Source organism: Schistocerca serialis, chromosome 3, assembly GCF_023864345.2.
Source record: "Schistocerca serialis cubense isolate TAMUIC-IGC-003099 chromosome 3, iqSchSeri2.2, whole genome shotgun sequence".
NCBI classification, from domain to species: Eukaryota; Metazoa; Arthropoda; class Insecta; order Orthoptera; family Acrididae; genus Schistocerca; species Schistocerca serialis.
In genome coordinates this window covers 133548523-133575348 of record NC_064640.1, presented here as the reverse complement: position 1 = coordinate 133575348, position 26826 = coordinate 133548523, and the positions used below count along the sequence as shown (strand labels likewise).

The 26826-nt window shown below is 39.7% G+C and overlaps 1 protein-coding gene and 1 non-coding gene across 2 annotated transcripts in view; both read right to left on the bottom strand.

Annotated features, from left to right (window-relative positions):
* Window positions 1-26826, bottom strand: part of LOC126469833 (protein zyg-11 homolog B-like) — a 222541-nt gene that overhangs the window by 2756 nt on the left and 192959 nt on the right. Inside the window, exons 10-13 of the mRNA XM_050097124.1 lie at window positions 26501-26650; window positions 19334-19520; window positions 9588-9717; window positions 1149-1299 (exon numbers count right to left, since the gene is read on the bottom strand). Of these exons, the coding sequence (XP_049953081.1) occupies window positions 1149-1299; window positions 9588-9717; window positions 19334-19520; window positions 26501-26650 (618 nt within the window). The remainder of the gene's footprint in view (window positions 1-1148; window positions 1300-9587; window positions 9718-19333; window positions 19521-26500; window positions 26651-26826) is intronic.
* Trnat-ugu (transfer RNA threonine (anticodon UGU)) lies at window positions 2046-2120 on the bottom strand. The gene has a single exon. It is a non-coding gene; the product is annotated as a tRNA-Thr (tRNA).

Genomic DNA, 26826 nt, shown 5'->3' with positions numbered 1-26826 from the left:
CCCCCCCCCCCCCCCTCCAGAGTAAGATCATGAAAGATGATGGATGATGCAGGCATCAACTATATTCAGCTGCACAGCACAGACTACAATATGTTTTACCATGATTCACTGATTTGGACAAAATTTTTGTTTGTCTTATCACTGTAGAAGGTTGTTATAAAATTGGAATATAATGTAGGCTGCTTTCTCTTTCATGACGAAAGTCTTACCAGTGAAGAAAGCAAGGGCTGGTATAGTAGGAGGATGCAAAGGATAAATTTTGTATCATGATAATAAAAGAAATACGAACATTGAAGTGGACTGGAGTTGTTAGATGACATCTCACAAAGCTGATGCAGAGATTATGTGATCATCAAACTGGTATTTTAGATTGTCTGGCAACAGGCTACAGTAATGTGCACTTTACTTCAGAACTTAAATTTATGGATTAATTGTGATGAAAATGGTTGTGTATTTACACTGTGCATATCATTGTGTTACAAGAGGACTGGTTCTTGGGTGTTTCATATTGGGACTAAGCAAATTTGTTGGTAACTAGTATGGTACAGAAAATGTACTAATAGCTCCAACTGGTTGGGACTGACAAGAAGTACAGCAATGGTGATGTTTTTCATGAATTTGCAGGGTGAATTTATACCAAAACACACATATCTGGCACAGGCATAAAAATGTGGACAATAATGGGTTCATGATGTGGATCAAGTATAAAGTGTTAATATGCAGATATTACTTATAGTAACATTAATAGCCAAAGTTTTCAGAACTGACATATAATATCTCACAAATCAGTTTGATTTAGTTGAGTGGGTAACTTCCATAGAATATCACTGCTGATATGCCAAACAAAATCTAACTGCAGACACCAAATTATCAGGTACCACTGTAAGCTCATTGGATAAGCCACATAAAATTTCCATCAACAACAAACAGTATCAATCAAATTGTGGACAATAGTCACAACCAACATAGAAATAAAGTGTCTGAACACATACATAGGGAGGAGGGAATCATTCCATCAACCCAATCAACGGAGTTAAGGCCTTGATTGCATGATTTATCAAGTTGTCAGAAAACATGCATTCAATAAATGCAGTATTTCCAAGAAAAAGGAAAAGAAAAAAGATTGTCTTCTATCTTCATAAACTTACCATTCTTTGTACAAACATGATGTATGGCCCACACTGCCCACAGCTGAACTTGATGTGTCTCAAAACATTTCAATAATGGGAAAAATGGTTGAAATGATCGATAAGCTACCATTTCCCCATCTGGCGTTTCCCAGTCTATTACAACTTCTTCCTAAAATTGAAAGAACAATTTCTATTGTGTCACTAATTTTTGCACAATAGACAAGCAATATAAGAAACTGTTTCACAAACATTAGCACATATTTAGCACTATGCAAAGTGAAGTAACCTAATCAGTATTCTAAGAAAAACTTCTGAGGGAAAATATTATAAATATTTAAAGCTGACACAACTTTTAATGAAAAGCCATTTCGGCTGCTAGTGGATACTTTATTAAGTTCATGACTTATTTCAGAATTTACAGTCAGGCATCTTTTTCCTGGATGTTGCTTCTCAACAGCACAATCTTCAAACCCATTCAAAAATGGCCTGATTGTAAGGGCCAAAACCAGTCGCAGAATTAATAATGAAGCCAATTTCATTAACTGAGTACAGTTGTAGAATTACAGCACCCTCTGAAGATGGAAAAAACTAATAATAACAGTTTTACATTAAATCTCAATGTCACTACTGCTTGTTTAAAAAGTTTGCACCTTAACCCGAGTGGATAGTGCTCCTGACCATGTGAAATAAGAAAACAATGAGTCTGTCTTCAGTGTAGTAATGAACAACATAAGTAAACTATCATGTGTACTGAGAAGCATACAAATAGAAAATATATGACGGTAGTATCTGTTCCCGAAAGAACAGTTACCATTGATGACCATGCAGCTTTGCTAGAATGAAATGATAATTAAACGGACACCCTAACTGCACACAGGCATTGATATACTTCATTGGGGACATGTCGAAAATGTGTGCCCTGACCGGGACTCGAACCCGGGATCTCCTGCTTACATGGCAGACGCTCTATCCATCTGAGCCACCGAGGGCACAGAGGATAGTGTGCCTGCAGGGACTTATCCCTTGCACGCTCCCCGTGAGACCCACATTCCCAACATGTCCACACCACTACATTCATAGCGTGCCTAATAGATGTTTCCACATCATACTCATTACTCGTGGCAGATTAATCTACCAAGTCCCGAATGAGTTCGGGCATAGCGTGTGCGTTCGCACAAGAAGGTCAATGGCTGAGAAGCCATTCTTTCAGGAACAGATACTACTGTCATATATAATTAAAATATGGCCGGTCAGGGCACACATTTTCAACATGTCCCCAATGAAGTATATCAACACCTGTTTGCAGCTAGGGTGTCAATTTAATTGTAATTTCAAATAGAAAATGTTTTGTTGTTTGAAGATTACAAGCCGTAGAATGTATGGCAGATATAAAATTACCAGCACAAAATAATTGATAACATCATGTGAGGTATGTCAGCAACCTTACAACAACTTTATTTTCCGAATTAGTATTGTAGTAACACGGTTCACGTTTTCCGTCGCACTTCACATAGCGTAGACCGGGAACTGTCTCCTAGGCATGCCCGATGTGAACTGACTGGGCACGGCCCTTGCTGCCTGAGTTGTTGTTGTTGTTGTTCCACGGGCAGAGGTCGCGGTTGAATTCTCGCGTGCCCTCTGGTGGACGGGACTCTACTTGGGGCTACTACCGTCCGTGACGCGCCTTGCCGATGTGCGCCTCCCGCGATCTTTCTGGTGGCTACTGCACTCCTCCTCCTTCAGGGGGTGAAGCCACTGTGATCCACTGCGTCGGAAGGTGGAGCGTCGTGCAGGAGCGATGACCTCCACGTCCATCGGAAGGCTGGAGTGGAGGGGATCTGCCAACCCTCGAGCCGGAACCTTCGAATACGGCTGGAAGTGACCCATATGAAGAGGCCCCCATCGTCCCACCACCGGAGCCCAGGACAGAAAGGGAGACAAGCTGTCGAACTCCAGATCCTGGTCCACCTCGGGAGGGGCAAGACCCAGTGGAGGGGATGACGGGGAAGGGACAACCACAGGTGAACCAGGCTCCTGAGAAACCGGGCCTGCGAGGGGGGCCAGCTCTCGCTGGGGCATCTCTAACGATGGTGATGCCGGTGCTGGAGCTACTGGAGGCTGCCAAGGCTGAGAACCATCGCAGTGCAGCGGAGTCACAGGGGGGAGGGGCGATAGCGTCCCCTGAGAAACCAACACGGGTGCCGGCAATGGGGAAGCCGGTGCCCGAGGGGTTGGCGAGTGGGTGCCCAAATGTGGACGTAGCTGACTTTTGTGACGATGTACCTCCCGGTCCCCCGCCTGCAACCTGCAACGTATAGAGCCGGCGGCCATTTCAGCGCAGGACCACCGCTGGTATCCAACGTGGATTGCGACCAAACCCACGTGCCCAGACCGGCATACCCAGTTGAAAGCCGGGTACTCCGTTTTGCGAAGACTGGCAAGGACCAGGCCAGAGGAGATGCAGCAGAGTCCTAGGTTGGCGCCCGTGGAGGTGGTCTTCAGGGCTGTGTTCTCCCATTTGTATGGTCCAGTATGCCATCAGGAAAAACGTCAACGCCTCCTTCGCAGGAAATTCATGCACATACTTTTTCATCTGCGCCTTAAATGTGCGTACCATGCGCTCAGCTTCCCCATTCGATTGTGGATGAAAGGGGGGAGAGCAAACGTGCCGAATACCAAAGCGCCTACAAAAATCCTGGAAGGTTTGCGAAATAAACTGAGGTTCATTGTCCGAGGCCAGGGTGACTGGCAGACCTTCCACAGAAAAGATTTTTGCTAGATTGCAACTTCTGAAGTGGTTGAGGAGCAGCGAACCACATATGGGAATTGGGAATAAGCAACAAAGACAATGAGCCAAAAGCCATTGAGAAACGGGCCCGCAAAATCAATGTGAACACATTCCCATGCCTGGGTTGCAGGCGGCCATGAAGAGAACGCTGACCTGGGAGATGCCTGTTGGCTCACACACTGGGAACAGGCGGCCACCAAGTGCTCAATTTCTCTGTCAATACCGGGTCAGTACAATTGTCTGCGAGCCAAGGTTTTAGTACAGGAAACACCGCAGTGCCCCTCATGTTATAACGTGAGGACTTCCCTTCGCAAACTTGCAGGAACAACCACATGAGGAGCTGTATCATCGGTAGGCAGAAGGAGAACTCCTTCCAAGACTGAGAGGCGGTCTCGTAGAACAAAATAATTACGAAGAGGGTCCGAGGCCCGGCCTGGAGGTCGGGATGACCACCCCTGCTGAATGAGGCGAACTACTTGCCGGAGAACCAGGTCAACTGCCGTTTCCCTGGCGACTCTAGAACTAGTGATCGGGAAGCCATCAACCGCTTGGCGGGACGCCACATCCAAATGAAAACACATAATCTCCTCTCGATCGAACTTAGGATCCGGGCCCACCGGAAGACGGGAAAAAGCATCTGCGTTGGCCGGTCTAGCTCTTCTTTTACGTGAGGGTGGAGAGCCAAGGGGATCTGCCTCGTGCATAGAAAACGCGGGCGAGCCAACGCCTTCAACGTTAATTGAGCCTCAAAGTCTGAAAGATGCCCCAGGCCCTCCTCAAAGATATCCAGAAAGTCAGAGATCAAAGATTCCAATGATTGTTAGGGAACGTCTTCGGAGACCAACTGTATGGTGTCAGCGATAGAAAAACCAAAAGCTTGAAAGGCATCCAAGCTAAAAAGGTTAGCGGAGCTCGCATCACTGACAACAATAAAAGTAATAGGCCGAGTGACTGATTTGTAAGTCATGTCGGTAGTGAATTGACCCAGTAGAGGAATGAACTGTTTACCATAACCGCGTAGACGCCGGTAAACTGACGCCAACGGGGGCGACCCAAGGTCGGAGTAAGTTTGTGCATTCAACAAAGAAACTGCTGCGCCCGTATCTACTTGCAGTTGTAATCGGAGCGACTGAACCGACACCTCGATAAAGAGTTTGTGTGCCGATGCGTCGGGAGCCTGGCCCGATGAAACTTCCTGAATGTCAATGTCCATGTCCTCTGTACCTGCTTCCTTCGATTCTTTTGAGGCTGAGCGGCAAACTTTAGCAATATGTCCTTTTTTATTACATTTGCGACAAACGGCCCAAAGCTGGGGGCACTCTGACTGAACATGATGTATATAGCATGACGCACAGGACGGTAACGGGGGCCGGCGGCTGGAACTCTGTTTACGCGCCGTGCGGGAGCGGCCGTAACGGCCGGATTGTACTGCTCGCACGTCGTCCACCCTGGACACAGTGGACGTGGCCGCGCCGCCCTGAACTGCCGCGACGTCACACCACGCTTCCAACTGTTGACCTGTGGTGTGATAGACTTCATATGATTGAGCAATGGACAGGACTTCCTCAAGGGAAGGGTCTTCTAACTGCAGGGCCCGTTGCCGGACCTCCCTATCAGGGGCCGAACGAACAATGACGTCGCGCAGCATAATGTGGGCGTACGACTCTCGCGACTGCTCCGTGACAAAATGACACTTGCGACTAAGACTGTGCAGGGTAGTGGCCCACGCCTGGTAAGACTGATGGGGCTGCTTCTTGCATTGATAGAACTCGAGCCTAGCCGCCACAAGATGCGTGCGGCGGTGATAATATGAAGACAGCAATGAACACAATGCGTCAAAAGACAAGGACGAGGGTTCCTGCAACAGCGCTAGCTGCCGCAAAACTTGATACAGTGAGGGAGATATCCAAGACATGAAAAGAGCATGACATACCTCTGCATCAGCAACATGAAATGCCTGGAAATGCTGCCGAAGGCGATATTCATATGCGTCCCAATCCTCCGCCGTCTTGTCATACGGGGGAAAGGGATGAGGGAACGGCGCTGGAGCAGACTGTGTGGAGAGCAACGCCGGAAGCACTTCTTTCATGGTGGCCATGAACTCCGTCTGCTGCTCAACCAAAACCCACACTAAATCCTCCACGCCGTGGATAAGCTGCGAAACTGGAACTACGACGCAACACGCGAAAGAATGACCCTACTCGTCGCCAATTGTGTAGTAACACGGTTCACGTTTTCAGTCGCACTTCACATAGCGTAGACCGGGAACTGTCTCCTAGGCATGCCCGATGTGAACTGACTGGGCACGGCCCGTGCTGCCTGAGTTGTTGTTGTTGTTCCGCCGGCAGAGGTCGTGGCTGAATTCTTGCGTGCCCTCTGGTGGACGGGACTCTACTTGCGGCAACTATCGTCCGTGACACACTGTGCCGATGTGCGCCTCCCGCGATCTTTCTGGTGGCTACTGCAAGTATTCTAGGCCTAATTTTCAGTGTTGCATAAATGAATAGCATATAATATGATACACTTTGTAGTTAATGGTACAAATGATAAAGCCATGACCTAATCCTAATGGAAGTGAAGAACAGAAAAGGCAGAGTTCAACAAGAAACTAAACAGTAAAAATAAGAACAAAACAGTAGTTAGATAATATCGGGTAATCCAAACACATACTAGAAGCTCGCCTTACATCATGTCACTAAAGAAAGGGAAGAAAAATAGGCTTCAATGTCCTGTTGACGATGAAGTGATTATGGACAGAGTAGAAGTTTGGATTGGACAAGAATGGGGAAGAAAACTAGGCACACTCTTTTCAAGAGAACCATTCTGGCATTTGTGTTAAGCATTTGGGCAAGATGTAAAAAACTAAACCTGTATGGCCAGAAGGGTATTTCAACACCCCTCCTCTTGAACGCAAATCTATTTCCATCTAAAGCATTAGAGTCCCATGACCCTCATGAACTTTCCATTATATGCTCAACGCATCACAGATGAAGCATCATGGGATACATCCTAGTGTATTTACAACTTTATGAGAGATCAATGGCCTGCCTCACAACCAGTGAGACAACTCTCCACATTGCTACCACTCAGAAACATTTACATAAAAAAAAACCTCAGTGGAAAATAGCACAATTGAAACATTATTGTCTAATGATAATAATGGAGCCTGCAGAATGCATTCTGCAATAAAAGGTACCCATAATGAGATCAAGTATGACCTTAAGCTGACTAGGAGTGAAGAGGCTATGACCTTTTAAACAACACAGCATTTCCCGCCATGGTTAAGCTACCCCAACAGAGGATACCACTACATTTCCACCAATGGAGTTAACATACTGCATGGTTCGTGAGTCAACAAGTTGACGAGCTAAGTTCATGAAGTACGTAATGTATTGCAACAATCATGTACAGAGGAAAGATGAACTGGACCTATAAGAAATATATGGAGATCTTTTAAAGGATCACAGCAGAATACACTTTAACTACTTTCAACCATCACTTAAGTTTTATGGATGCACCAGGAATCCTTAGAGTACCAAAGTCGTACTGTTTAATGTGATTAGAAGTACATCACTGGCTGTTGGCCTTCCCAAGGCGAATGACATATACACTGTCCACCTACAGAAACATTAATACAAGATCCACAGTAACATTTACCATCAGAGATAAAGGCTGTAACTATTCATGAAAAAACAGTGACAGAGTCCATTGTGATAAGCAATGATATTCACACAAGCTAGACTGCACAGCTGTGTGGGCAAAAAATTGTGACAATCGAGAACAGTGGTACTGTTGGAACATGGATAACACAATGTGTGGTCATAAAGTTTTTATCACAATAAAGTGAAATTTCTAGTTTTTTTTTCTTTTTTGCAGGTACATGTCTGCAGTTATGGCACAACAGAAATCCCTGTGCCAAAGTACCATAGCACACCATTACCAGAGCCGAAAGGAAATGGTGCAGCCCACTGATAAAGTGGTGTCTCACGTGGCAATTAATTTTCAGGATTTGATGGAAAACAATGTTGCCACAATCCATGAAAAATTTGTGGCAGTCACACCTATGAAGCCAAGCACCACCTGTAGATACTCAGAAGTGAAACTGGATGAAAAAAGAAATGTTATTAAATACATTAACACAATGACACTTACATCCAACAAAGTAATAAACAAACTGATCACAGGTGGCTCTGTTACATACAGAATACTCTTATGAGAAGTAAAAATACAACACAGTGCTATCTTTACTGCAATCAGTAGCTTTGCTACCAGTGTATGGGAACAGGAGAAAAAGGGTGTGGGCTAAGTGTGCAAGGTTGGGTTACACTGGGCTCAGAGGAGAGTATTCATAAGGCTCACAGGTGTCTTTGAAACCTCGCCAGCAGACTCGCTGCTTGTCACTAATCTGTGAATATAACCAATTAATGTAACTATTATGTACCAGGACCATATGGTGCTGGTTATGTAATCAAGACCCAGAACAAGTAGAGAAAATAACAGCTATCACAATAAATGGCACTTGCAAGACTAGACTGTGGTGTATGGCCGTGGGAATGAGATGCCAGTGATGCAGGTCAAAGGATGTACATGTTCTTCCCAGATGTCAGACAGGTAAAGAATGAATCATGTCAATACCAGTCTGGACATGATTCTGTTCTGGATGTAACGCACTCTTCATCCAATTCATCTCCACATAGAAATACATTAATGTGGAGAACAGGGCACTCTTTAACACATCAGCATTCACTGCACACAATTAGAATCACACAGGACACAAAGACATACTCAGCACACAAATGTAATGAGAAAGTTCACAAGTCTGAATTGTACAGTGGATTGAACAATCTAGTGCAGAAAATATCAAACCAGCTACACCCAGAATATGTTCACATGCAAAGCGATGACACCAACAATCTGCTTCTAAATGATGCAGAGTAACATAAAATTTCAGTAGGCCAAAAGATTTTTACATACTTACTAGAAAAACTTAACACCAGACTAACAGTGTTTTTCGAACTCTAATTTGATAGAAAGATTTTAGAAATTTGAAACAAGACTGCTCACACTACTTAGAAACTATTTGTGATAGTGTATTAGTAAATATTTTTTGACCTGGCATTGCATCACTATACTTTAACAAATTTATCAAACTCGGTTAACTCAGTGAGAGGGAACAAGCAGTTTACTATGTAGGTATTATTGTGCTTTGTTGTAATGTAAAAGTAGATGTTCCTGAACAGCCTCATGGAAAACAACATGGAGAAATAAATTCAGCAGTGTTAAGTATGAGCACAACATGTGCCGATTTAAATGGGGACTACTCTGAAGACCACCACTAATGAACAAATGTAATGTGAGCAGCAGTCTTTTTTATGAAATGAAAACAATAATATGTAGCTGTGGAACCAATATGGACCAACAAATAAAATTCTCCTTCAAAAGCAATGAAAAAGATCACAAAATTTTTTAGACTGAAGTAAGTTTTCTTCTTAACTTGATTTCTTGTGTTCTACAGTAGTTCTTTCCCTCTACAAACACTATTCCACAAACATATTTAAATATTACAATATAACTGCTAGATTTGTGTTCTAGCACTGTGGTTACAAAACAGTAACATTCTAGCTTATTTAAATGTCTCTCTTGTTCAGCATAAGTATAGCAATACTTACAAGTTCTTCTAAAAGCTCCTGCCTTGTTACTGTTTCAACAGTCCACAACTCACCCCCATCACTTGCTAAGTGAGCTACTATTCCAGCAGCAAAGTAGCTTACATCAATGTGAGAAGAATGTAGAAGCTTTCTGTAACAAATATTTCAAGATAATATTTTTCTCAAACTCCCAGTATTGCCAATAAATGGATTCAGTATTTGAAAGGTGTTAGACAAAACGATTTTTATTAGATGCAAATAAATGTATATTATATTCCTTATCTCAGTAACTACATATAGCAATTATGGTATTTTAAATATTTAAGTGGACTCTTGAAGTACACTTTAATAGAATCTGTACTACATACACTCTGATCAGTTGTAGTGGCAGCTGACTTGCATCCCGTTATTTGCAAGCCAATTCCCTTTCTGAAAAACACTAGATTAGATCAAGTACGGGGTCCCACAGGGTTCGGTCTTAGGTCCTTTACTGATCTTGATATACATTAATGACTTACCATTCCACATTGATGAAGATGCAAAGTTAGTTCTTTTTGCTGATGATACAAGTGCAGTAATAACATCCAAAAACCAAGAACTAAGTGATGTAATTGTAAATGATGTTTTTCACAAAATTATTAAGTGGTTCTCAGCTAACGGACTCTCTTTAAATTTTGATAAAACACAGTATATACAGTTCCGTACAGTAAATGGCACAACTCCAGTAATAAATATAGACTTTGAACAGAAGTCTGTAGCTAAGGTAGAATTTTCAAAATTTTTAGGTGTATCCATTGATGAGAGGTTAAACTGGAAGCAACACATTGATGGTCTGCTGAAACGTCTGAGTTCAGCTATGTATGCTATTAGAGTTATTGCAAATTTTGGTGATAAGACTCTCAGTAAATTAGCTTACTATGCCTACTTTCATTCACTGCTTTCGTATGGCATCATTTTCTGGGGTAATTCATCGCTGAGTAGAAAAGTATTTATTGCTCAAAAACGTGTAATCAGAATAATTGCTGGAGCCCACCCACGGTCATCCTGCAGACAACTATTTAAGGATCTAGGGATCCTCACAGTATATATATTCACTTATGAAATTTGTTGTTAATAATCCAACCCAGTTCAAAAGTAATAGCAGTGTGCATAGCTATAACACCAGGAGAAAGAACGATCTTCACTATGCAGGGTTAAATCTGACTTTGGCACAGAAAGGGGTAAATTATGCTGCCACAAAAGTCTTTGGTCACCTACCAAACAGCATCAAAAGCCTGACAGATAGCCAACCAACATTTAAAAATAAATTAAAAGAATCTCTAGATGATAACTCCTTCTACTCATTGGCTGAATTTTTAGATTTTTTAAAAAAAAAAAAAAAAAACACCAACTTAAACATTTATTTTGTGTAATTTAATATCTTGTACAGACATCTCTTATTAACCTGACACGTTCCACATCATTACGAAGTGTCGTATTCATGATCCATGGAACACGTATTAATCTAATCTAATCACTCTCTTTGCTTTCTATATCTCAGTGCTTCTAGAACACCACAGATATTTCCAAATAGCTGATGTCTTTCGCAGTATGAAGGTAGCTTAAATATACACAACTGGCTGCGATATACTCTTAATATGTTGAATGTCAACTGCAACTGGATCTCATAATCTTTGTGAATTAGAACCTACTCATTCCACGAGAAGATGGTCTGGGTTTTTTCACAGGCTACAGTGGACGATTAGCAAAATTATACTTAGGTCCCACTTAACAGATTAATTTCTGCACACTCTTGTGTGGAGGTGTTGTCAGATGGAACTTAAGTGCCTCATATATGGACAAAAATCATGGTATACCTATCCAGTATGATACAGAAATGAATACCATGAACATTACTACATGCAAAGCTTCAGAAGATACATTTTGTCATGCCACTGCATAGTTGCTACCTATGAAGGACTTTGAGCAGAACTGTGTCTCCAATAATGCAACAAAAATGTTATTTTGGGATTATGTCTTGCAGTCTGGGTAACAATATTATTCATAGCAATTGCTCAAAATATGACTCATACATTTCTCTCTTGAGAATATAAGTTTTAGAAATGGTGACTTTACCTCATCTAAGCTAACCTCAGCTGTCTTTGAAATAGCAATGTTGAAAGTTAATCTGGAAGACATCAGTATCAGAAACAATAGAAGAAGGCTCAACAACTAGAAATTTGGGAACTAAATATAGTCCTATTGCTTAACAACATTGCAGAGCTTCTGTTTTTGGTTAGCAAACTTACCTCCCAATGCTAGTCTAAAAAAAGACATTGGGTGCATGGGACACTGCTGGTCATTCCCTTTCCCATTCCACTCACACATGGGGTGGAGGAAAAATCATTTGCCTGTATGCCTCGGTATCTCTGTATGAAGCTTAATTTCTCTTATTTTGTCTTCGTGGTCCTCATGCAAGATGTATACTGGTGACAGCAGAATTGTTTTGCAGTCAGTCGCAAATGCCAGTTCTCTAAACTTGTTCAATAATGTTACACAAAAAAATGCAGTCTGTCCTCCAAGGATTCTGATGTGAGTTCACGGAGCATTTCCATAAAACCTGAGTGATGATTAAACCAACTGATAATTAATCTAGCAGCATACTTCTGAATTACTTCAACGTCTTCCTTAAATCCTACCTGGTGGCGATCAAAACATTCAAGCAGTACTCAACAATGGGTTGCACAAGTGTTTTATGTGTGTTTTCACTTATAGATGAGCTAAACTTTCCAAGAACTCACCTGACAAACAGAAACTGACCATTAGCCTTCCCTACAAATGACCTTATCTGCTCATCCCATTTCATATTGCTTTGCAATGTTACACCTACATATTTAATTGATGTGACTGTGTCAAGCAGCACACCATTAGTACTGCATTCAAACATTACAAATTTGTTTTACCTACTGATCTGAATAACATTAGTTTTTCTGCACTTAGAGCAAGATATCATTGAACACACCAAATAGAAATACTGTTCAAGTCACCCTGTCTCCTCCTACAGTCACTCAATGGTGACACTTTACCGTGCACTATTGCGTCATCAGCAAACAGTCACAGATTGCTGTTCACACTATCCATCAGATCTATATCTCCATAGAGGACAAGTGAGGTTCTATCACTCTTCACCAAGGAATTACTGATGATACTCTTGTTTCTGATTAACACTCATGATGCTGGACAATGTACTGTGTCCCGTTACTTAAAAAGTCTTTAAGCCACTCATATATCAGAGAACCTAGTCTGTCTTCGGCAGAATGTCTGTGCCACATACAAATGTGTAAGCCACAAACAAAGCTGAATTCAGTGTGAGTGGAGCACTGAATAAACACCAAGAACAATAACCAGAAAGTCAAGGTCCAGAGTAAGGCAAGTATCAATATAGGAGCTAGGTGTGACTGGAAACAACACATACAGAATACTATACAAGACTGAGCAATGGCAGTTTGCTTTGCCAGTGGCTATCACTGGTTCAGCCCATGTGACCCGCATTTAACACCTCTGGCAGCGTTCCTTGCTCATGATCTGCAAAGCCTCTGATGCTCTACTGATATTCTCCACTAACGGAGATATTAAATCATGGCCTGGAACCAAGATGATGTAAATTGAGGCACAATGTCCAACACCAGTGCACAAAGTGCCCACACCATACCGAAAATTTTCTCGAGATGGTAGTATGGGTTCTGGCAGATGGCAAGCACACCACAAATGGGAAGCTTCATAGGGCATCCACTGCCAGCAACCATGTAGCTCCTGGAAACAGCCAGGTAAAATTGATGTGGACCCTCTCCCAAGGGTGACTGGGATGGGGCCATCACAGAAAACGCTGTGCTGGGGACTCTGGTTGAGGGAGAAAGCACAGTACCAGTGGCACATGTATTCAATATCGGTATCAATACCTTCATTTCTATCATCTCTCAATGTGACGCATGAAGGAGCTGCGGAATGTCGAACCATAGTGGGGGTTCTATGACAACCCAGTAGTCAGAGTCCTCCATTGCTAACATTAAGATGCCCTGCATGACACTGAGCCAGCAGTGTAGCACGAAATAATTTAAAAAAACCAGGTTAGCCTGGCAGGAAATATGCTCCGGCCACCCTTCCTAGACCACTAACAAAATCTAGGAAGTCGAGGCTATATCATGCCATCACTGGAATCTCACCCTTGGTCATTTGTAGGCGTTGATCCAGGTAAAAACAATTTTCCGGTGACTGAATTCCATGTCAAAGTCAAGAGAGCTGCAGGACAGGGCATCTACCCTGGTGTATTGGGCAGTGGAGCAAAACTGGATTTCATAGTGGTACCCACTCAAGAACAATTCCCAGCACTGCAGGTGCTAAGCTGTCCCATCCGGGAGCTTAGATCAATGCCTGAACAAGGATATCAATCGTTCATGGTCAGTCAACAGGATGAACTTCTTGCCATACAAATTTCTTGAGCCCATAAATGATCGCTTAAGCCTTTCCTTGATTTGGGAGTAGTTGAGCTGTGCAGAATTTAATGTTTTGAAGACGAAGGAAATTCGGCACTCAGAACAAACTGACAATTTGTGGGACAAAATTGCTGTGGTGCTGTATTGGTTCATGTCTGTCATCACCAGTGTCATTGGTATACCTGGCATTTATGACATCAGACACAGTGCTGTCTAGAGACTATTCTTAAGGCACTGAAAAGCCTGTTGACAGGTGGCTAACCACACAAATTTGGCACCTGTCTTGCTCAGCTGACAAGAGAGGGTGCATGGTCTGCACTACTTGGGGAGTAAAAGTAGTATAATAAGTGATTTTATCTGGACTGCTACTGTTTAAGGTTAGTAGAGGCTGGCATGCTTATGACTGTGTCGACATTACCACACGCACACATAAATCACTCAGAATGTGTCCCAGGTATTAGATGCTTGGGGCAAAGAAACTGCACTTTCCCAACCGATAACATAAACCATTTTCCTGAAGGCATTTAAAAGGGATTCAGGATTCTTGTAACATTCAGCATGTATTGACTCTTTAAGACTAATGTCAATCTAATAATTAACACAGTAGTTCTACATATTTTTGAAAAATGTGGGTGCACTTGCAACCCTAAACAGCAAGTGATTGCACCAAGATAAGCTAAATGGCTTATTTAAAACTGATATGAAGCATCAAAGCATTAGCTGGAGATAAGCATCCTTTAAATCTGTTTTCGAATAATAGTGGCCCCAGACTGTTTAGTCAACAACTACTCTGGGTGAGGCAGTGGATAAAGATCAATGTCAGAATGGGAATTAACAGTGGACTTCAAATCATCACAAATACATAACGAACCATCTGGCTTTTAATGACATCCCCACCATAGACGTTATCTACTGAATTGAGGAAACCAGGGAAATAAAGCCTTGCTCTTGAGATCTGGCAAGTTCTGCCTAAACAGCCTCACGAACTGCAAATGGAAGTGGGTAAGCTCTGCCAAATTTAAGCACCACAGAAGGCTTCACAGAAATGTGAGCCAAAGTTTTGATTAAAAAATCCTCTTATACGAAGCACTCAGGATGTCAAGTTAAGAAAAAGCCACTGTGACTGACACTTGGTCCTCCATTGTGGACCCAAAACTTTTAAAAGCATCTACACTGAAAATGTTAGTAGCAGTTGGGGAGCACACAAATAAGAAAAGTAGTATTGCATTCAATGTTTTTGTACATAGCAGCCAGTGACATTTCTCTGAGGAGAAGAATGGCCCTGTAGCAATAAGAGAAGACCCAGTGCCTGGTGGAATGCAGCAGAGGTGAAGTGAGTCAGGTAAATGTGTTCTTGTTGTTAAAGACATAACACTGCCATTGTTCAGCTGGAATTCCTGTGAACTGGCCAAGCAGCATCAAGTCCAAAGTGAGATTACATAGTGCTGTTGGCTCCACAGCTATAACGGACTGGATGGTAGTGTTGTCCTCATGGCACAGCTGAGCATGCAGTAGGTGAGCCAGTTGTTGACTGACAACAGCAAGGTGGCAGCTTCTGCCACGATCCAGCAAGCCATTGCACAATGTGGGCATTGAACTCTGGCATGCTCGCTATTGCAGTCAGAATGGGACTGAAACTTCTTCGACATGCGTGACTGATGTCTCAATACCAAGGAGGGTGAGTGTTTCTGACCTGGCCAACTAACATAAAAAAAGATCATCCAATGCTGAAGAGGGAGCAGAATAATCAACACACTTAAGTCTCTCATGTGACACCAGCAATCCTGAAGCCTGAGAATCAGGGCGAAACTTAGAGGCAGAATTACACAATGAGGATTTGGAATCATTATGTGACCACTGCTTGCAATGGTGACTAACAAATTGGGAAACTTGAATTTCATTTGTAAAAGCATGCTGAGCAGCTGAAGCCCCGATCAGGGGCAAGGTGCACAATCGTATCTCCAATCAATGACTCCGCATTTGAAATTGCACTTCCAGACAGTAGAGCAAGCTGTGTACGAATCTCCTTGTTGTCTATAACACTGATTAAATTGGAATCTAGCAGCAACAAGGTGTGTCTGCTGACCATAGAATTCAGTCAGAGCACAGAGATCACTGAAAGATAATGCACTAGGGCCTGAGAGTGGTTGCAATTTTTGCACTACTTCAAATAAACAACTACTAAAAGACAAAATCATAGCACTTTGCAGCCACCAGAAATGCCATAAGCAAAACAGAACAGCTCAAAATGATGGAGGTAAACTCCCCAAATCTCTACAGACTCACTGAAGGTAGCAAAAGCAAGCGGCAGAGTAATCATTGTCACAGCCAATGACTGATGTGGTTGTCACTGCAGAAAAATGAGCTGCAGGAAAACAGCTTCCTGTTCCTGCTGCAGGATTTCTTGATGCTGGTGCCATTCCTCTTGAACCACAAACTGTTAACTGCTGCTGCAATGACAGCTATTGCTGCCAAAGTTCCATGAACTTGGAGTTCATGACACAGAAACCAGAGGCGAACATGTCGCCATAAACATGATAGGGTAAGAACTTGTTGCCACTTAAGACTATGTGCCAGATATGAACATGTAAGCCATAAACAAAGCCAAGTTCATCATTAGCGGAGCACTGAATAAACACCAACAACAATAGCCAGCAAGTCAAGGTTCAGAGCAGGCTCAGTATCAGTATAGAAGCAAGACATGATTCGAAACAACACATACAGCACACTGTAAGAGTCTCAGCTGCAGAGGCTTGCTTAGCCAGTGGCTCAGCCCACATGACCTGCATTCCAAACCTCTGATGTACTCCTTGTTCATGAGCTGCAATACCTTCTGATCTGCTATCAACATCCTCTGCTGATGGGAATATTAAAACTTAGAGCTTCATTAACAGTCTAAAATGTTGCAATATGTCACACACTTTCCAGAAATCTAAAAGTATGAAATCTGCCTGATGCTCTTCATCCATGCTTCATAGGATATCATGAGAGAAAATGGCAAGCTGAGTTTCACAAGAGTGATGCTTTCTAAATCCGTGCTGATTTGTGAACAGAAGCTCCTCCATCCCAAGGGAATTTCCAGTCACTTGGGACTTTGTGTTGGGTAAGAGATTTGCAATAAATGTAAGCTATGTAAGGGGTCAATGCTGAAGAGCACTCTCTGTAAAACCAAACTGGAATTCCATCCACACCTGGCAACTTACTTGTTTTCAACCTGAAAAGAGCACGGAATAAACATCCAAAATGACAGACAGCAAGTCACTGTCCAGAGCAGGGTCAGTATTAGTAAGAAGCTAGGTGTAGGTTCAGTTCCATCTCAATGTCAGGGATGTCTATATGTTTGTCCTCCATACAAAAGTCTGTGAGACATTCAAAAGTGTTCTTCTACATGAATGATTTTTTGAATGCAGACTGTAAAACTTCAGCTTTCCTTTTGCATTCTTCTATTACCACACCAGATTGGTTGACAAGTGACTGAATAGAAAAAAAGAAGGCTTCATCCCCCTTAGCTGTTTTATGTAAGATCAGATTTTTTTTTAGGTTCTGTGTAAGTTATTACACTAACATATGACAGTGGAAGTTGTTGCATGCTTCAGGCATTGATCTTTTTATTGAGACACAGATTTGTGCTAACTTTTGCCTGTCGAAATTTCTACAGTCTTTTTTGAACCAGAAGTGCAACAATCTCTGTTTTCTAACATCTGCCAAATTTTGTTATTAAATCATAGTGGGTCCTTTATTTCCTTAATCCACTTACTCGGCACTTACTCCTCTACAGCGTAATTTACAGTTAGTTTCAACTTTGTCCATAATTCCTCTATGTCCATCACATCGGAACTAAATTACATCCATTCATTGCCTAAGTAGGTGCTAAAATTGCTTATGTGGTCTTTCCAGCATAACAACTCATCTTGACTTCTTGATGGATTTATTAACTTTAGTAACCAATGTCACTATGACATCATGATAAATAATTCCTGCCTCTATACTGACACTGCTGGTTTGGTGAGGCCTGTTTGTAGCTAAAAGGTCTAAAATATTTCCAGTGTGTGTGGGTTGCCGAACTAGCTGCTCAAAACAGTTTCTGGAGACCACGTTCACAACCACTTGAAAACACTGTTTGTCCGTAACACCTGCAATGAATGCATTGACACAACATTCTATACTTGGTAGTTTAAAGTTGTCTCCAACTAATATTGTATGGTAGGGGTATTTCTGCACTACTGTGCACAGACTTTCTTTGAATTATTCTACAATTGTTACAGTGGAAATGGGTGGCCAGTGAAAACATCCAATGATTAACTGAGATTCACCTAGGCTGTTTATTTTCATCCAGATAACTTCGCAGTCAGCCACAATATTGACTTACATAGAAAAATGTTCTTGTCGACTGAAATGAAAACTCCCTCTTCTATGAAATCCAAGTTTTCACTTTTTTTTTATATATATATATATATATATATATATATATATATATATATATATATATATATCATTAAATATTTTGGAGCTTTCTACTTTTGAGTTTCATACAACTCTCAGTTGTGAAAATAATTTGAGTGTGACAGCTTTCCTGGAGGGCAGTGAATTGAAGGAATTTGTTGCAAATGCTTTGGCAATTTACTGTTAAAAACTTCAAATTCACAGTGTCTTTATTTTGCACACAATCTGATTTTGCTCACTGTGCATTGAGGGCAAGCATTTATCAGAGAACCCCATCCAAGATGATCACAGAATCGATAGAGCCTCCGGTTGAGACACACTACCGTTTAGAGGTTTTTGAGAAGTAACTTTCATTAAAAATAACTGTGATTCTATTTGTGCATATGGAGGGAAACCAAAAGAATATAAAATGCTATGGCTGAAACATTAGAATGAAAATGAAGTAAATGATTTGGCTTGAATGATGGACAGAAACGATGTCAAAAAACAAGGTTCCATTTAATAGAAAGGTGTTTGAAGAAAACAAATGAATCAAGTTCACACAGTTGTGACAAAGCAGGATTGACATAATAAGCTAAGAGGGTAGGGATCAATCTGAAGTAACTTCTGTTTTTTCAGATCCACAATTTGGTGATGATGGTTTGGTTTTATTGCAGGTAGCTGTAATAATCTCCTAAGGCGTGATGGTGTGAAATGGTGCCAATAACATTGATGATGAATCTGTTAAAAAGTGTGTAAGGGCTTTGGACTTATTATAGTCTATTCCTGAAAAGCTACTGATTCTATGGCTGTACTCTGAAATTATTTTATACTACAATTAATAGAGCCAATAGGCACTTGTACATATCTCACCTCAGCATGCTCATGAACTCAGGTACCATTAGGCTACTTCTGAGTTCAGTAACTTCAGCAATATTATTAATTAATCCAAGAACTTTTGTTTCTACTGCACTTTCATCTTCAAATGTTTCCAAAACCTTCAAAAATAATTCCATGCCTCCTTCTTCAAGAAAAACAGTACACGTTTTCGGAGACTCATCTGGAAGCAAAAGCAATAAATCTAACCAGAAAATATGTAAGAAAAGTTTAATTAAAGCAAAGTCTAAAAAAAATTGCAGTGAAATCTCATATTCATAATCACATGTCGGGGAGAATATGGGAGTCCTTCCGAGGTCATAAGGGTTATTGCATGCAGTTGTTTTCATCTGATTCATACAGTTTGAAACTGTAGAATGCATATGATTGCAAAGAACACAAATTAAGTCCAACATTCTGCATTCTGTGTAGGTTCCTATGGATCTATATGCAATGATGTGTACTGATACTATCTTACAGCCTAATTCCATATATCTTTTTAATGTGGAAAGCTGGTGAATCACCATGAAATTTTATGACAAATTTTTCTCCAACTGTATTGATATTTCACCTCTTGAACCATTTTTCCTAGTGTTCACATGGTTATCTTCTAACTTTGGTCTAAATACCTTCCAAGATGTCTTTCTTTTTTCTATAACATTTCTCCTTGCATCCTGATTATGAGTTCAAGAAATTTGTGGTTTATATGCTAAAATATTGTGGACAGCCTCATTTATACCCATAATAATTCTTTCACAATTGAGATATTAATTTTTCTTTCCGTCCACAATATTTGTAAAGATCTCTTAAATGCTAAAATATCAAATGCATCCTTTTATTAAAAAATATGATTTGGTTCTTAGATGATCCACATTTCCACGTTATATAAAGACATTGAAAATATTAGTATTCTTAACAGTGTTAACTTTGTATGTCTCCTTATGATGTGGTGTTTCTATATCACTCCTATGATGTTGGTTCTCTTACAAGTGTTATTCTTCTTTTTATTTCCTTACTGCAGCTACAATTCCTACAGAGGATGACATGCTCTATTATTTTATATCCAGCTCAAGTGTCCATTTGTGGCAGAGATTCATCACGATATATTATTGTTATTATCTTTGCATAATGGTAGAAAAAAATTCTTGCTTCTATGCTTCACATGTTTAAACAGTTAATGCATTTCTATTTCAGAAGTTGCACAAAGTGTGCTGTCAGCAAATCTGAGGTTGTCAATTCAGAATCCTCCAATTCTTACATCTCCATTCAAGCTATCAAAGACTTCTACTGATAATGTACTGTCCTTGCCTGTTGAATAAAGGTGGTTACAGAATACATCATTGTATAGCTCCTTTAGAAGTAACAAGTGTTCAGATTATATATTTTCCTGTCTAGCTACTGCATTAGGGTCTGCATAAATAGTCCATGCTGCTCACAATATTCCACATTAGCATCCCCTTAACACAGTCAAATGTCTTCTTATAATATAAAATGGATAACACTAATAGAGAGTTGAATTTTCTACATTTGTATATTAATTACTTAATGTTAATGATCTATTCATGAGTACCTTTATTCTTTACAAACTCTGCTTTTCCTTTTGGCAATTTGTTATCTATATAGTATCTTAGGCACTTATGTAGAATATTTAAAAAGATGTTGCTGAGATGTGAAATAAGTGAGAAAGTTCTATAATTTTAACGTAGTGTTAAATTTGCATTTTTTTTTAAACCAAAGGTGATGATTGTTGACCTGATACAATCTTTAATCCACATACTTTGGTTTATAGGATATTACAGATTCCATGGATGATTCCAACACCTAACAGTCCTGTTTCTTTGAGCACTGCAGCAGTGGGTTATTGTATCATGTATTTCATGATTTCTTACATGGCATAATCTGTATCACTTCAGGCAAGGGGGTTACCTTCATAGTCTCAGATGTTATTGAATTTAGCATATGTTAAAATTAAGGAGTAAGTAAGAAACATGTGTTTTTTTGTTTTCTCCAAAAAAATTCTTGCCCCGAGATACAGACCTCCAAAGATAACACTGCGAACACCACTTTGAAGATGTGAATTTTGAAAAAAAAATTTAAAATGCTTTATCTCTGTAACAGGTCTATATATTTTGTTAGAGTTTTTTTTTTTTTTCATTTGAACGATAATTGCTTTATGATTACAATGGTATCCTCCATTTGGGCATATCTGTCAAAGTTATTTTACTATTGCCTTTTGATTTTTTTTTTAAATGTCAATTCAGAAAAGTCAGATTTTTTCCCATTGATTAGTACCATGTAGCACTATATTCTCTGTAAAGAAGAGTTTCCACTTTTAAGTTGGACAGGTTTTATTTTTAAAAATCATTTTTCTTTAACTTTCAAGGTTAATGTATGTCTTCACTGAAGTTGTTTCTTACTTACAATGTTTATTTCTATTGTCTTTGTTTTCACTCTCATTGTTGCAGATATTTCTTATACTTTGTTTTCTTACACTTTGTTGTAGTTTCATGCCAATTTCTTTGTCATGGTTTTTCATTGCAGATTTCTGTATTGTAGTTGTTCATTGCTAATTTGTTTACTGCAGAGGCTTCTAAGAAACCTGAGACCATACAGTGAGTTCTGTGTTTTCGTGAGGAATTTGCCAGTTGACAAAGTTGCAGTGTGTTTTGTGAAAAGGACTGTTTGAAATGTCTTCTAACTGGGGCACTGCTTATCCACAAAAGAGTGATATATAAGACTGTTCAGGTTGGGGGAATAAGCGTTCTCATTTTAAGGCTCTGTTTCAAAGTGAAGATGTTTCCAGTGACGACTTTATGTGTTCTAAATGTTTTGACAGAATAACAACAATGATAGTATCTGAACAAGGTGAAGTCTCCCATGGTGCAGATGATGCAGATTTTGCATCAATAGAGGAAGAATTAAATACCCTGAATCAAACAACTACAGAGGTAGGTGTCAGTCCTGTTAAGAAACCGTGGTCAGTGAAGTCGAGTCATAAGCTCTATGCGACAAGAAAGCACAGGGAAATTACTAAATCTATGGATGAATACACTACAGCAAAGCTGACCACACTCTTCAAAGTAGAAATTCCATCTTCAGAAGAAAATGAACCAAAGCACTCTTGTAGCTCTTGCCAGGAATTTTTCATAAATATCAATTCAGCTGTTGAATAGTCTGCATCCTTCAGTGAAAATGTGCAAGTTTTAACTATTATTCCAGAGACATTTCCAAAGAAAACAATTTTGAAACACATTCCATCATTATCAAAGTACATGGTAGACAAATCAAGAAATGTGAGGTCTGTAAAAGGAGGCTTTGGAATATTATCCTGTAGAAGCAGCTCAAGTCCAAGTAGTGCAGTCATTTTATTTGGAAGATAAATGGGGCTGCTCATGCCAGAGTGCCCACAAAAAAAAAAAAAAAAACACTATAACAGCTGAAGGTCAAAAAGCTGTGAAAGTGGAGAGGTACATAACTCGCAGTATTAAAGAAATTTTGCAACTTATATGAGCAATTATACAACTTCACATATTGGAAGATCAAAATTTTATGCACTACAACCTAAGTGGGTAGTTTCACACCCACTTAAAGATGTCTGTTTATGTGCGTACTGTGCGAATTTTGAAATTTGTGTGTTAACTTTGAAGAACTTACTGGAGCATGTGACATATGACACCTTGGTTGGGCATGTGAAGTCATTAGTAGTCTGTGACGTAAAGCGAGAGACCTGTTTGTTTCAAGAATGTGGTAACTGTCCTGGAATGGGAGGACCGTCTGTACAAACACTTGGCCTGGAAGGTGTAGCAAAGAACTGCAGAAAATACATGTACGATATGGGAGGAAAATACACTAATTAAGAAAACTGTTGCCTTTGACAGTTTCATTGATGAACTTGGTAAACAGTCAATGAAAGCAGTAACACATCAGCATATGTAGAAATTGCAACAACAACAACAACAACAACACATTGCAGAAGTGAAAGGGTGTGTACAGGCTGAAGAACTATGTTTAGTGCTTCACTGTGATTTTGCTGAGAACCGGTCTGTAATTCTCCCACAACAAGTATAAGGGTATCATTGGAGTAATGACCATGTTTCAAGTTTTACAGGAGTGACATATTTTCAAAACAAGACCACAAGTGTTGCAATTATAAATGATGACACAGGACATGACTCAACACATGCTTTGCTAGCAATACACAAAATTCTTCAACTGCAAACAGGGGCAGAGAAGATCATCATTATTTCTTATGGTGCTCCTAGTCATTTTAAAAATTGTTACCAGCTGTTTGAATTGAGTAAGTCGCTTGTGCCAACTGACTGGGTATACAGTGCTACTGGTCATGGTAAGGGGCCTTGTGATGGTGTAGGAGGCCTGCTGAAGTACCATGCTACAAAACAATCTTTCCAGACCAAATACAGTTGGGATTCATAATGCTGAGGATTTTAGAAGAGTCGTGAAATCTTACACATCCACAGCCCTCATTCTTTTGTCCAAAGAGGAAATCGAAGAATTCTGCTAGCAGAAAAAAGAAGAATAGTCCAAACAAACTACTCCAGTGAAAGAAATTCAGAATACAATTTTTTGGACTCAAAGTGATGGGCGATCTCATATTGTATGCACTTTAAATGGCAAGAAAGAAGAAATTTCATTTTTTTGGCCAACACCTCAGAAACAGCAGGATAATGTTCAGATTCGCAACCTGAGAAGGGGATGTTTGTGGTGTGTGTGTATATATGACTGTGACTGGTGGATTGCAGAGATTATAGACACCAGTTATGAGTTAAACAAAATTGTAGTGAACTTCATGCTACCACATGGACCAGCTGCTGGATATAGGTTTCCAGCTGAAGGACAGCAACAACGCCATCAGTGCTCACCTACTGTTCACAATGGTTTGAAGACTGTAAGTGCTCCACTTCCTATTGGTTCAACAGGAAGGCATCACTCTATATCAAAGGAAGATACATACTGAAGCAGTGGAACACATTTTTAGTTCATTGACTGGCTAATATCAGTATAAAATAGAGTGCACAGAAGTTGTATAATTTGAAACCTTTAAGTCCTTGGAACTATTTAAAATGCTTGAAAAATGAGTCTCTTACTCATCTTTCAAAACAAAAATTATATTAAATAAGGCTAGGTTTTGATTTTTATGAGCCTATAATTTGGTAATAAACACGTTTTATGTATGGCAAAAATTTCAATTGTTTATAAGACCTGTTCAACCAAAAAGTGGAAGCTCTCCTTTTCAGGGAATGTAGAAGTTTATGGAACTAATCAACAGATAAAAAAATCAAAATTTTATGAATTGGCATTTTTTTAAAAAAAAATTCCATAAATTACAAAAAAAGTTCAGAACACTATGGTTAAAGAACTTCGACAGATAAGTCCAAATGGAGGATTTCTTTGTAATCACAAGCAATTATCTTTCAAATAAAAAAAAAAACCAACAAAATATCTAGAATTGCTCCAGAGATACAGCATTTTAAAATTTTTTCCAAAATTCACATCTTCAAAATGGTACGTGCAGTGTCAGTCGTCTTTGGTGGGCTGTATCTCAGAGCAGAAATTTTTTTTGGAAAAAAAAAAGGTTCCTTGCTTAGTCCTTCATTTTAACATACGCTAAATTCAATAACATCCAAGACTATGAAGGTAAGATTTTTTCCTATCCTGCCTCAATTGATAAGGACTACACCACATGCATTATAACTCTCTGAATTTCTTCTTCCATTATGTCAAGTTCTTCCTCATCTAGATTTTTACTTCTTCCACTTTCCTCAGCATCACCTACATTAAAGTTACAGTAACCATCATTTCCAACTGCCAGCAGCCTGATATAAATTGAAGTGTCACATTATTCTTTCCCGTCTTCTACCACCCATCCATATGTTTTGAAGGTTTTAGTTAATTTACATAATTCACTGAATTTTTTTTTACATATTTTGTTAATGAAAATTGTTTTCTTCCTTTTTTTCTATTTATGGAAAGAATGCACGATGTTCTTTGGTATCCTGTCAAATCTCTCCTTCATGCTTATTTCTTTCATTAATGATCTCAATGGTTTCAAAAGTCTATATAAAGTGTCAGGTTGTTTTTTTTCCCATCAGACTGATGGTCAGAAGCTATATAATGCCACCTCTCCTTTCCTTTCTGATCCTATAATGGTGATGAAATTACTCTGACCAGATATATAAAGGTAGAGCAAAATTATGTCCCAGTAATTTAGTGAGCTGTGAAGAGCGTATAAAAATGTAAATCATCATTTAAATGAAATGCCATTTCAAATGAGCCACGTGAAATATCATGTTTTAACAATGATTTAATGATGCTCATACTTCATCCATAATTTAAACACTCAATTCCACATCAATGTTTGAGACTTGAGTTCTTTTTCTTTCACGTATGGAATAGTATGACAGACAGCAGCAATTTATCTTCAGTTAGCTTTTCCCAGCAAGAATTAGAGCACCTCATATTAAATGTTTAGATTTTGATGGTGTCCTGAATTATCCAGACCTCTTTTTATTTCTGTGTTTGTTTTCCAGAGAGTTTGCAGCGTTGGTACAATCAGAGCAAATACAGAAATTCCCACTAGAGTAAATTATTTTTTTCCCTTGTTACTGCAACATCAGGAGTAGTCCAATGCTTTACAATTTATTCCTATTTGTGGATTGCATTCTGATACAGAGATCACAATAAACAGACATCCTGATGAGTATGTGAAGAAGGGTTTATGAAAATTACCACTCTCACCAACTTTCACTCTCAAACGGATTGTTGATTGGTCAACTGATGCAAAACAATGTGCAGTACATAGCAGAAGAATCAGTCTTTATTGCTCCTCTGCCTGTAGAAAAATCATTCTAGTTATTGGTACTTTTTAGTCTCTCCTCTCACCTCCTCATACTTTACATGCAAAATACTGAAATGTGTCACCTGATTTATATTCACAATGTTCCAGAAAAACATAGAAATATCTTAGAATTATTTCAAACAATGGAAAAGAAATCAACATTATATTTACATAATTTGGAAAAAACTTCAGTTAAGCAATCCCAATATTTCTTGATTATACAGGATCCTGTATGTAGAGTTAGTCCATAACACTGAAATTTTAATCAGACTACCAAAAATATAAATAATAGGATTTATTATTGTTACCTGTGAGATTCCAAAGTGCACTTAAAGTGAACTTTATTGTAATATCTGCACTTCTTGTTGCCACCTTGGAACGTACTATATCTAGAAGTTTCTGCATGTACTTTGGATGAGCTCCTAGCAGAGATGTTTCATCTGTAGATATTTTAGCAGCTGTAAAAAAGGGGCTGGTAAGAGAGGGAGGATTTATCATTGATGTGGAAAACAATTTAATAAAATTATCACCTAGGTATTTAGTTACACACTTTAACTGTTACCACATTACATAACAATAGATCAATCACATTCCAGGAATCAAACGGAGAGAAATATCTGGGATGTGGAAAGAC